The sequence below is a fragment of the Marmota marmota genome, unplaced genomic scaffold, assembly GCF_001458135.2.
Source record: "Marmota marmota marmota unplaced genomic scaffold, marMar, whole genome shotgun sequence".
Classification (NCBI taxonomy): Eukaryota; Metazoa; Chordata; class Mammalia; order Rodentia; family Sciuridae; genus Marmota; species Marmota marmota.
The window spans coordinates 10,675,244-10,688,164 of record NW_026000108.1 but is presented as its reverse complement, the minus strand read 5'-3'; the positions used below and the strand labels follow the sequence as shown (position 1 = coordinate 10,688,164).

At 43.9% G+C, this 12,921-nt stretch overlaps 1 protein-coding gene across 12 annotated transcripts in view; it reads right to left on the bottom strand.

Moving 5' to 3' along the window:
* Nucleotides 1-12,921, bottom strand: part of Cc2d2a (coiled-coil and C2 domain containing 2A) — a 99,100-nt gene that overhangs the window by 67,312 nt on the left and 18,867 nt on the right. For 11 of the 12 annotated variants that reach the window (XM_048784209.1, XM_048784211.1, XM_048784214.1 and 8 more), the window contains 7 exons: nucleotides 8,891-8,979; nucleotides 8,466-8,567; nucleotides 7,396-7,491; nucleotides 6,507-6,680; nucleotides 3,636-3,798; nucleotides 970-1,106; nucleotides 234-365 (listed from right to left, as the gene is read on the bottom strand). In XM_048784209.1, coding sequence (XP_048640166.1) covers nucleotides 234-365; nucleotides 970-1,106; nucleotides 3,636-3,798; nucleotides 6,507-6,680; nucleotides 7,396-7,491; nucleotides 8,466-8,567; nucleotides 8,891-8,979 — 893 coding nt within the window. The remainder of the gene's footprint in view (nucleotides 1-233; nucleotides 366-969; nucleotides 1,107-3,635; nucleotides 3,799-6,506; nucleotides 6,681-7,395; nucleotides 7,492-8,465; nucleotides 8,568-8,890; nucleotides 8,980-12,921) is intronic. The other variant, XM_048784213.1, reaches the window with a different exon arrangement.

Genomic DNA, 12,921 nt, shown 5'->3' with positions numbered 1-12,921 from the left:
AGATGCTGAAGGAGTATTCCTGGATAGTAAACTCATTCTTTGTATATGAAGGGACTAGAAGGGACAAGGTATTTACCTGCTGTTTGTTCTTCATGCTCCTTAGGAATTAATTAAAAAAAAAAAATCAAAGTGGAAGTTAAAAATTCAGCACCCCAAGCTCTCCAATAAGCAAGGCCTTCTGTTTCATCTTCATGTGGACTGGACGGGGAGAGAGGGGGAAAGAGGGGAGGTACCTTTCTATACAAGGTCTCCAGCTCTGCCTTGGTGCTTTGCTCCTGAGTTGACAGCAGCGGCCTGGAGGGAAACGGCCTGATGGGGCTTGGCAGAGCTAGGATTCTGCCGTCATCTCCGAACCACCTCCTTCCCTGCGATCGAGCAGATAGAGGGACCAAAATTGTTTCTCTTTGGATAGAAAATGGTTAACAAAATAAACAATTTTAGGGAAATTCTGTGTTGACATTCATATTTCACGTACTTCATCCTACCCCAGTAGGACTTTAAGAGTTTGTTTCCACTGGAAATTGAGACTTCACTACCACTCCCTAAAATTCCCTGACTACCCCTGTCCCTGAGAAAGTTTAAGAAAAAGCTTAAATACTTGAGAAAAAAATTTATGTTCTGTTCATTAAATATTTAATGGGGAAACAACTATAGAAGACAAACTTGAAATTGAGACCAGTCTGCCTATGGACACTAAAAATTCTGTGAACAGGGAAAGGTTGCCAGCATCTGATTAGCAGAAAGCTCAGATTCGGCTGGAGGAGGCTGGGTTTTGAGTAGCTGAGAGGTTGTATTGTTTGAGGATCATGAAATGTTCGTAAGATAAATTAAACACACACACACACACACACACACACACCACAAAAATGAATGAATCACCTTCAGTACACAAACCCAAAAGAAAAGGACAGTATTGGACACAGAGGTGTCCAGTACCCCAGGATCCCAGGAGAGCAGGCCCACACTCACAGGCTCCTGCACCAGCAGTCTGTTCTCCATGATGTTCCGATTGGTGGGTGCCACCTCTGGTCTTGCCCCAATGTAAAGGCCTTCGTCTTCAAGGAATCTGGGCTGCACATTCTCAGGAAGCTTTTTATAGGTCGGCACTAGAGAGTCCACAAATAGATAAAGGTTAGTGTCAGCCTGAACATTTCAAACCCTGCTTGGTGAATCTAAACAATCACCAGAGATTTCATTCATGTTCTTGGGAACTGCAGATTCACCAGATTAATTTCCAGAAGCATAACCAAGGAAAAGATGAATGTGTGGACAGCACATAAAAAATTCAGGACCTGACTCTGCAGTGTGGCCTACGGAGAAGAATCATCATGAAATATTCACATCAGAGGGCCCAGGGACATGTTTTAGCTCTAGTACCCTTCAACCCAGTGAATCCAGGCTAGCCATTTCTTCAAGCTGTTCCTTCTGTACAACAGATAATAGTTTTTACTTCACTGTGTTCTTGGCGGAATTACATAAAGTATGAGGGCATGCTCTGTGAACGTAGAAGCTTCTCTGAGGGCTGGGGTGTAGCTCAGTTGCTGTGCTTGCCTAGCACTTGCAAGGCCCTGGGTTTGATTTCCAGCACTGGGGGTGGGGGGGGTGGGGGAGGTCTCATTGAGTAAATGTGACCGTTCCCTCATGGATTTGTTCATTCTTTCTTCATTCATAAAACAAATCCTCCCTGAGAGCCTCCTCATGCCCAGCACTCTCCAGGCTTTACACTGTAAACCAGGCCCTGCCCTGTAACCCCACTTAGGTCCTAAGACGAGCCATGTGCAACATCAAGAAATTAAGGCGCACACAGGGTCATGCCAGAGAGTGATGTGAGATGCAGAAAATGCAGAGGTGACAGTGATTTAGGAAGGGGAGGGGTTCACTGGAGGTGACTGGAGATACAATGGCACCTGCAGGTTGAGAAGGAAGGAACTGGTGATGGGGCAGGAGAGCGAATCCATCGAGGGCAGAGTGTTTACAGCCATGCTCCACGCAGGGACGGTCCCATCAATAGCACGCTGCGTGTGTGATGGCCATCCCATAGGGTCATAACAGGACTGAGGTCCCTACCATCAGGTGTCACTTGCCTACAGTTCTCAGGACAGTAACACGTGGTGGGGTGCTAGCCTGGAAGCCTCAGGCTCCAACACAGAGCCTATCTGTGCAGCGGGGCAGGCAGGTCTGCCTAAGAGCATCCTGTGATGTGCGCACAGTCACAGACTCACCCGGGCATGTGTTTCTCAGAACGTGTCCCCATTGTTCTGCAATGCATGACTGCACTTAAGACTGGGCATGCTGGGGAAGCAGAATCTTCCAGAACATTCTGGGGTAGTGAGCAGACCAGGGAGCAAGCAAGGGGAGCTTTCGGGTACAGAGAGGGTCTGGGGCTCTGTGCTGGGGAGGCACTCAAGCAGATCAATGATTCCAACCAGACCACCGGGTCTGTTGTGGCGGAGTGGACCAGAAGAGACGGAGAAGTTGGGAGAGGGTGGCCTGTATGGGTCAGGATGTCACTTCAGAATTCATGGTTACTGTGAACTTGTTATCTGTGTTGTCATTATCTCACTCTGAGCCACAGCAATACCCAACGGTGCTAGGTGGCCACTTGGCCACTGCATTCCTGCATATCCACCAACTAACACCAGTGTGCCTAGAAAAACCCATCTCTCCTCCTCAGAAAATACGGGGCAAGCTAATGCTTCACCTCCGTTCACAGGCCAGATACCAGCTCATCATGAATCTAGCTAGTGGTCTCCAAAATTTCCATCCAAACATTTTTAATTGCTCATCCAATATATGTTTGCTTATTTATTATTACACATGCACTGCGGTGCCTCCAAAATTAATCTAAGAAAGGATGAGGCCATAAATAAACATAAGCAGGGTCTTGGTGTGCTCTTCCTACACCCCCCCGGGGGGGTGGTGAGTAAACTCTCCTTTGGAAGCCACTGCTCTCAACAATAGTAAAGTGGCAGAGACAGGAGTTAGATTTTTGAAGACCTACTATGTGTGAGACACAATAGTAGGCACTTCACTCATGTTATTCCTTCAATGCTCACAATCAAAATAAATGCCAAAGTCATTTTTAATGTGGTGGCTCTAATATACAACTTATATGTTTGAATAAGTCCACACAAGAGATGACAGAACATCTATTATAGGACTTAGGTGTTCTGTCATCTCGTGTGTGGACTATTAGGGCTGGTAAACAGGAGGACCCGCGGGCACTCTTAGAGGAAAAGAACAAAAAGACCAGGCTACAAAGGAATCCTGGAGTAATAATGCAGGTTCACTGGATGTTGCCAACTCCAGAACCCCGCCACACCCCCGAGGGCGAGAAACCTCACCCAGCCTGAATCTCAGGGCCTCACATATTTTTGGTCCCTAGAACTGGCCACTGATCTGATGAAGAGGCCCTCACAGCTCCCTGTTGTTTCTTTTGTATTCTCTGAATGACTATTTTTTAGTGGATTTTTTCTCATGGTCTACATTTTTTTGTTTAAGATTTTTTTCTTGATTGCTAGAAATCAGGTTAGACCTTTCATATTTAACAAGACCATCCTTATATATCAGCCATATTTCACCTGAAGGAAAAAGAGGATATCCATGCTGAGCAGGAAAGTGGAAAGAGGAAGTACCTGTCAGTCTACTGGGTATGAAGAGGATTTCTTTTTCCTTCTGCAGCCAAACATGGACACTTTCATAATCTGCAGGTCTGACAGCCACAAAATCATTGGCCACGTGATCTAAGCCCAAAAGGAAGTCCTCGGCATCCTTACCATTCAGTAGCCCTTCCTCATCCTGCAAGATGTTAAAAATTAACAAGAAAAAAATCAGACCAAGATTTTTAATTTACTTAGGGAAAATAATTATTGATAACTGAGCTTATCAAACTTAACAGGTCTTGCAACAAAATTACCTTTACCTTTTCTTGCGTTTCATGAAAGCACAGAATTGTTGACCTTTCATATTTAACAAGTGGGTTTTTGCTGATTCTTTTTCACTAATATATATATATATAAATCAGAGAGTGCTGACTCAGAAGAGTCAAAAATCCCGACAAAGCTGACCTCCCTTTTGATGTTTATGTAAAGAACTTGGCCACATAAGTCATGTGGCATTTAACCTTCCAGCCAGCATGGACCTAGGGCTGGGGTCACAGGCTATGCTTGGATGGCTTGGCTCTGAAGCCCAGCTTCACCTCCTGCTGCCTGGGGGACTGGGGAACTTATTTAACTTTCTGATCCTCAGTTTTATCAGCCTTAACGTGGGGGATGTTAACAGAATTTACATCTTAGGACTTCATGAGGACAAGAGAAAATCAGGCATGTACAATTTCTAAGCCCAGGGACTGTATTAACTGAAGTATGCAAATTTTGTTTATTTTTCAAACTTTTTCTCCTTCTTCTCTTTCTTCACCTATATCCTTTCTATTTCTCCTCTTATTCTAAAAATGCAAACCTGGCATCCATGTTTGAACAATACCTTTTAAACCTTGGGGACTTCCACACTGTCCTTCAGAACTTGCCTCTAAGGAGTAGAGTGTGGTGGAAGTGACAGCACAGAACTTCTGAGACTGGGTCCCCCAAGGCACTATGGCTTCCTCTGAGTCTCTCTCTTGGATCACTTGTTTTGGGGGAAGCCATCTCTCAGGTCATGAGAACTCAAGCAATTTTATGGGGTGGTCCCCAAGGAGAGATGCATAAGCCACCTTGCAGACAGATCCTCCAGTCCCAGCCACCTCCAAATGTCTGCAGCCTCGACCATCTGGGCTGCAATCATGAGAGATTCCAAGCCAGAGTGACCTGAATATTGACTTGTTAAATGAATACTATAGAATAAAGTGAAATGTTCCTAAGCTTTCATAGACCTAGCTAGGAAAATACATTTCTGGGAAGCATGCTTTGAGGGAGAAGATTATAAGTGAAGCACAGAAATAAGCCAACTATGCAAATTTTGGCATGTTCGGCTGTTTTTCATTTTCAATTTTGAATGTGGCAAAATATATGTAATATAAAATTTACCATCTCAATGATTTTAAGGGTACAACTCAGCAGCATTGAGCACATTCACATTGTTGTGCTACCAACCCCACTACCCATCTCCAGAAATCTGAAACTATACTCATTAAACAATAGCTCCCATTCCTTTCTTCCCCCAGACCAATGGAAACCACTATTTTAGCTTCTGTCTCTATGATTTTGATTACTTTAGTTATCTCATGGAAGTGAATCACACAATATTCATCACTCTCTGAATGTCTCCTTTCATTTAGCATAATGTCTTTAAGGGACATCTGTGTGGCAGCAGATGTCAGAATCTCTTTCCTTTTGGAGGCTGAATGGCTTTCTATTGCATTTCTGTGCCACGATCGGCTCATCCGGTTATCTGTCAGTGAGCACTCGGGCTGCTTCCTCTTTTTGGCTTTTATGAACACTGGTGTCCAAATCTCTATTCAAGTCCCCGTTTTCAAAATTTTGTGGTATATCCTCAGAGTAGAACTCATGGATCATATGGTAATTGTGTTTAAAATTTGAAGAGTCACATACTGCTTATAGTAGCTGTACTATTCTCTATGCCCCCAGCAGGCTCCAAGAGTCCAGTTTCTCCACATCCTCACTCAAACTCATTCCTGTATATTTTTAATAACAGCCACTCTGATGGGCACGAAGTGGTTTTAGTTTTAGTTTTAGTTTGCATTTTCCTAATGCTTAGTGTTGTCGAACATCTTTTCACCTATCTATTGGTCATCTGTATATCTCCTATGGAGAAAGTTTTAGTTAAGACCTTTGCCCAATGGGATCCCATTAATATATACAATTCTTATATGTTATCAGTTAAAAACTAAATTTAAAAAAGACCTTGTCCACATATATATGTATATATATTTTAGTTGTAGATGGACACAATACCTTTATTTGTTTATTTATTTTCATGCGGTACTGAGGATTGAACCCAGAACCTCATACATTTGAGGAAAGCACTCTCCCACTGAGCCACAACCCCAGCTCGACCTTGTCCCTTTTTAAGTGGTATGTTTTCTTTTTGTCTCACAAATACCCATCACAATGATGGAATCTGGGTTGTAGCTTGGTTCTGGTATTGGACACACAAAGCTGCTCACTGGTAAGGTTGTGGGGAGAGGAAGTGCGGCTTCCTTTGCTTTTAACCAGCAGTTTGCATGTGAAATGCATGCTAATCGCTGTGCAGAGTCTAGCAAGAGAAATCTGTAAACCATGTTATCTCATTTTTCTTCCCTACACGAGAAAGAGGGAAAGAGTTAACAAAGGCCCTCACTACTCAAATTGTGGGGTGCACCCAAGAGCTGCAAAGGCCATGGGAAGCTAACTCCACTCACTAAGCAGCAGGCCTACAGCTTGACTGGGCCACAGGTGAGTTCTCCCACCTGGCCCTGGCAGGTGCCTGGCCACTTTCCTCCTCACTAGGCCATCCCCGTCCTCGTCTGTCCCGGCAGTCTTTCCCCTCCTCGTGGCCATCATGTTCAATACCGTTTTGCTTCCTCCCTGGACAGGTGGCTCCTCTTCCTCCCCTGCCTCCTCCTCTTGACTAGTTCCATCTCTGGCTTTCATTTTTGTTTTTTCCTCTGATTCCTCTGGCTCAGGATCAAAGTTGAAAGTAAAGAAGTTATAGGCCTCTTCTGCAGAAGGGAAACCTGGGGGCGCCTAAGGAAAGCAGGGAGCAAGAGCAACTTCAGACGCTTTGTACCAAACGAGTTCCACACAATTAGCTGACAGCCAGCTTGACGCTAATGCTCTCGGGCACATTTAGGCCTCCTAACTGTTGTCTCTGTGGAAAGTGCTAGATGACTGGTAATGAATTTTAACAAGTGCAACAGGCAATTGGAAGCCTTTTTTAAGTAAGTAACTCTAATTAGTTACTTTCTAAAGAGCCAGCAATTATTTACGTCCCGGTAAGCACATAAATATAGTATTTACAGCAGTAAAAGCTTTAGAAAAGATGATTAATGAACCAAAAATTGGATTCATTGATCTACAGGCCAATGCTGAGATAATTTCGCTTAATTATGAGAAATATAGAATTTGTTAACTTAAAAAAATGACCTTTTTTTTGGTTTTGGCTCTTTTGTTAGTACTCTCTTCTCTTCCCCATAATGAAAGGTGGTGCAACTTCAGACTGAACAAATTGTCTTATCACTGATATTTCCTGCCTTCCATGCACCCCCCTTCCCCAAATGAGGCAGTTTTGAATCTCTCCAGCTAGATTCTAGGACTTCTGAAAGTAGGAATCTCTTCTCTTTCCTTTTCTTGCATGCTCCATGGGGTAGGAATCAGGAATGCACACGACCAACTCTTATTGAATATTTTTAAAAGCACAAATAAAGAAACAAGGGTGGTTTCAACAGACAGGATTTCTTACCTGGGGTTTAGACTTGATTCTTTGCTCACGGAACTTGACCCTTGAATAACTTTGGGCATCATCTTTTTGTTGAATGCTTTGTATCTCTTTCCCAGGCTATATGAGTAGAAAAAAAAAAATGATAGACGGATGAACCATTAAAGTCAAGAAGCTAAGGACAAACTAAATTGAGGATAAATCCTCCAAAAACTTCTCTTCTGATCACCGATGCATTTCATCATTCCAAAGAAATGAAATGCTTATGAACTTCAAATATCCTTGAAGGTCAAGACTGAAAAAATACAAAATTTTATGCTCAATAAACCCTAAAATGAAAAGGGTTATTTCATCCTATAGATCAGTAAATTATCCATGGCATAGAAGATCATTTCCAAACAGCTTATAAAGAAAAGTTTCTGTAATGTCTGATCATAAATAAGTCCAATGCTGCCTCCTCAATCCCATTTTGGTGGGCTCCAAGGGCACCCATCAGAGGACTGAATCCCCCTGTACCTCCAGTAGCTGCTAATGTGCCTGTCACCCACACTGAACTCCTCAAGGTCAGGCTGTTATAGGTCCAGGTGTGGCTCGCTGTGTTCTGAGCCTATTGGACTCATGACAGGCAGGCATCTCCCATGAAGCTGGCTGGGCAAGAGGTAGAGTGTGTTAAAGGATCACATCCTAGGTCACCTGGACAGTGGACCAAGATCACAGGTAGAGAAATTTTGGTCGTATCTAGTGGAGGCCAGGTTGTTCAGTATTATTTCCATTTGATGTTTATGTGTTCTCAGAGGTTTGCATTCAAAGAGATTAAGCAGTGGCTTGTGTTGGTGAACTTGGATTACTGACCAAGGTATTCCAACTGGTTTTCCCTTTTTCTGTCTGACTATAGCTTCTGATGATGGCGCAGACTTACATAGAGAGGGCAGATCATGTGCCAGGAGCCATCAGAAACTCTGTGAACACACATTACCTCACTGAATCCACAAAGCAATACCTGAGGTCCTGGTATCATCCCTATTTTACAGAAGTGAAAATGGATCCAGAGAGTAGAGAAGATACATGTCAAAGTAAGATGGTCCACTTCTCACCTCTGTGCCAAATTCAGTCTCCGATTCTCTCTCCTTGGGACTTCGTAAGCGCCTGGGTCGTGGGGTGGGAATTTCCTGCAGCAACGCACTTTCTGCTTTGGACTAAAAGTTAAAACAGAAAACTACTGCTACATGTCATGAGGAATGAAAACCTCAGTCACCATCTCACTAGACAACAACCAGCAATAAGCTCGTGTAATATACCTTCAAGAGATTAGAGCAGGGGAGACTGGTTGGAAGAATGACATCAATTGTCATGCATAATCTTCATCAGTGCCAATGGAAAATCCTACATTAACATTTAGAATTTGAAAAATAAATGGAATGGTATTGGGATCTGCATGGTTGGGAGCACCCAAAGCACGCTGGACACACCCTGCAAAATGGCAATGGGCAGGGAGGAGAATATTCATGCAATTGCTCACCCTCGCAGCTTGCAGTTTCTCCCTCATGCGTTCCCTCATGGAGAACTCTGCAAAGCCCGTTCTGGAAGCTGATGGAATTGGAGGCAAGCCTTTGAAAATAAAGGAAAATTATTTTAAGTCTTTTTTTTTTTTTCCTAAAGAGAAAATTAAATTTAAAAAGGGAGAGAATGCAATTTTATTTTGCCAGTTCAGACCTTTTCATAAGCAAACATGAGAAAATGCTGACAACCCTTCTTTTGACACGGTAAGTGTACATCTTGGCTTCTTTGAGACTGACGACGAGAACCTGGGTCTGCCAGGGCCTGTCGCCTTGAGTTAACTAAGAATAAAATGAATGACATGTGACTTTCCAACACTTACCAACTCAATTACCATTTGCTGATTTGAGAACAGTCTTCTCAAATGGATGGCCAATGAGTTTGGGTTTTATGTTTTAACTTTGACCAGAGAAACTTTTCTACAGGATTAGGCCACAGCCCTGGGCTGCATCACAGAGACAATATTTTGCACATATTATTGTAAACATCTTGGACCAGTGGGCAGCTATTGTGTCATATGTATGTTTTCCTCAATCTTCATGGCACTCTGATAATCCAGATAGAGAGGACTTAGGTGTTGCCATCACCAGGTATGGTGAAGATGAAGACTCCAAGGCCCCGTGAATAGATGCACAGCTCCACCATGGCTCACCTAGGTGGCGGAAGGCTTGGGATCAGGTCCCAGTTCTCTGTTCCCTGATACTCTACACCATTACAAAAGCAGTGGAAATAAAATGGAGTCTTTGGTAAAAGGAATGTCAGTCTGGTGAAGCAGAGTCACTGTTGGAAGAGAAAGAAGTGATGGCAGGAATCTGGGGTTATGTAATGGGGGGCCTCTGGGGAATCTTGACTGTGTTCTCCAAGAAGGCAGAGGCCTTGAAGAAAGTGAAGGGAGGAGGAAGTCAGTGTTGCAGTGTTCTTAAAAGCTGCACCTGGGTGTAGGTACAGGATGGTTGGGTCGGAGTGGGCAAGGCATTGCGGACCCCCCACTATACCGTCTGGGTGTAAGTTAATAGGGAAAGGGGGTCCTTGGGAATCAGTGTGACCTCACAGTGATGGACAGGTGGGAGGCAATGAACAGTCCTTGGTGGTGGCAGCAGCGATGGGCATCATTTGGAACTTCTTAGCCTACTGAGTCAGAATCCAGAGCACTGTCTAGGGGATCTAAACACACTCAGGTCGGAAGGCCCTGGTCTAGAGAAAGAAGGAGAAGGTGTTGCAGGTCCACCTGAGGCTGTCAGGAGGGTGAGGCTCCTGAGGGGGAAGGCCGCTGGGCCTTAGAGCTTAGAGCCAGGATGGGTCAGGGGTGCTTGTCCAGGACACTGAGTGCTGGGACAGCCCCAGGCCCAAAGGTAAAGACTTGGGAGCATTTTGACCACAGAGAGCTGAAGGTTTGAGAAGATGCTGAGAGAGAGAGATGCTGCAAGAGAGAGGCTCTGACATCGACCACACTGTCACAGGAGGCAGGCTGGTGGCTAAAGACAGAAGAGCTTAAGGACAAGAGGCAGAGAAAAGGATGTGACGAGCGGCAGAAACAACACTCTGCCATTCCTGGCTCCTGCTTTCTGCACACACCCTTGTGGGGCTTCAAAGCCTATTTGTGCAGCAGGGCCACTCGGGTTCTGTTGTGCTGTCTTCCTTTTGTGACAGAAAGACACACAGAGTATGCCTATCTCGTCCCCAACCACACTTACTCAATGTCTTCATGGAAGCATGAAATATTCATGGTGACAATTACAATCCTGCCTGTGTATGTTGAGGTTCAAGGTTCTCGAGAAGAATCTTCATCAGCTCACTAAATGGCCTTTGGCATTCTTTTTAAAATCGGTTTTAGAAAGACATTTTTCCATTTTAAACTCGTGTTAACCACATCAGATGACAACCTGTGACACGGGCCCCGTGTCCTGAGGCGTTTCCTTTGTTGCATCTGTCATATTTGAATTTATGTATCTCTGTGGCTATTTGATTAACACCTGTTTCCTTCCAGGTTCTAAGGTCCTGGTCACAGAGGGGAGGCGCATCCCAAGTGTCACTGAGCGTGTGGTGTGCTGGGTGGGTAACCAGGGCCCTGGTTGCCTCTGGAGGTTGCCAGTGCTCTCTGGCTGGCCACCTACCCCAACTCCCCCTCTCAGGGAGAGAGAGGTCCTTGCCAAAAATTAATAATAAATTTCTTTGAACACATAAAATCATCTTGCTTATTTACTGACCTTTAAAGGAGATGAAAATATTGAGTTTTTACAGTTCAATCAAAACAGTTATTACTTGTACCTGGTTCACAGAATACTTTTCTGATTCTTTTTTTTTGTGTGTGTGTGTGTGTGGTGCTGGGTACAGAGCCCCGGGCCTCGCTCATGCTAGGCAAGTGCTCTACCAGAGCCACATCTGCAGCCCTTCTGAATTATTTTTTAAATAGAGACAAGATATTTTATTAAACACTATCACTTCTGAATAATAGTATTATTTTTTTAAAAAAATCTTTAAAAATTTGAAAGAATAAAAAAAAGTTCTTGCCTGATATTTTTTGGTAAGGATGATATTTATTTATTTTCATATACTTTATTTTTGTAGAGCAGTTTAGGTTCACAGCAAAATGAGAGGAAGGCAAGGAGATTTTCCAGAACTCCTTCCCACAACTGACGCATCTACTTGGGCACATCGTTATCAACTCTAGACCATCATTTACCTCAGGGTTCACTCTTGGAGGTGTACGTCTGTGGGTCTGCACAGGTGCACAGTGTCACATATCCACTGTCACAGTAGCATACAGAGCAGGCTCACTGCCTTTGAATTCCTCGGTGCTTCTCCCTCCCAGTATCCCTTGATAACCATTGGTTTTAAAAACTGATCTATTTTTTTTTTAACAGCAAAAGACATTTAGAGGATGTAAGGATTTCCAAATCTGGTCTATACAACCACGGAGTGACCTGTCATCTCCCAGCTAGCTTGCGACCGGCTTTCGGGCAAGGACCATGCTGGAGGATTTTGTCCTAAACAAGCTGCCCTGATCATCATCTGGTTTCAGCCAAATGAGGAGTATGTTTGTTTTGTTTGAAATGCCTTTTTAAGTGCAAGGCCCCCTACACCCTCTCTGCTGCCCTGGGTGTTCTTCCTCGACTGGTCTGTCACTACAGCCTACCAGCTACAGTGTCTTCCCTTTTTCAATAGTGTTTTTGAAGTACAAATGTTTTTAACTTAGATAAACTCAAATTTTTTAGGAGCATGATGTGGTTTTTGAGGAGCTAGGCCTACCAGAAGTGGTTAAGAGAAAAGTGGAAATTGTCCACCATTTTCTTAAGCCTGTAAGGAGAAAGAAAGGGGTGCCGTGAGGGAAAAGCAGGTGGGGTACCTAGATCCAGCAGCCACGTGCCAATGTGAGGGTGAGGTCGCCTTGGCTGATGGGTTTGCTGGGAAGCGAGTGCAGACCTGCCCACCCTTAGTCCCTCACTGCCTCCGGAGGAATGTGTCACTTTGTCCAGGAAATCTGTATGTCTAACTACACAGACCCTGCGGATATATTTTAATGGAATGTCCTGAAATTCTCGAAAAGCCCCAAGTTCTTGCATAGCCCCAATGAAGCTTTATTTAGAAATGCTTCATCCCACTCACTGGGCGTTTGGGAGTGCGGAAACTTTTTCCATGCCTCCTCATGTGTATGTGAAATCCCACCCTCCTGCAGCCTGGCAAGGCCACTCTCTCTGCACCAGAGCCAGAGCCATATCAGTCTAGCATCACGTGGCTGCTTCGTAATGAAGTGGAGTCACTGATAATAAAGTAGGGTGCAAACTATTTACCTGATTAAGTACATGTATCGAGAATATATAAAGAACTCTTTACAGCTTTATAGTATAACAAACAAATTTATTTTTTATTATACATCATGCTTTTGGGTTGTAGCTAAAATTCTTTGCATAACCTAAGGTCATGATTTTTTTTTCCCCTATGTTTTTTTCTAGAAGGTTATTGTTTTAGCTCTTAACATAGTTAGGTCTCTCC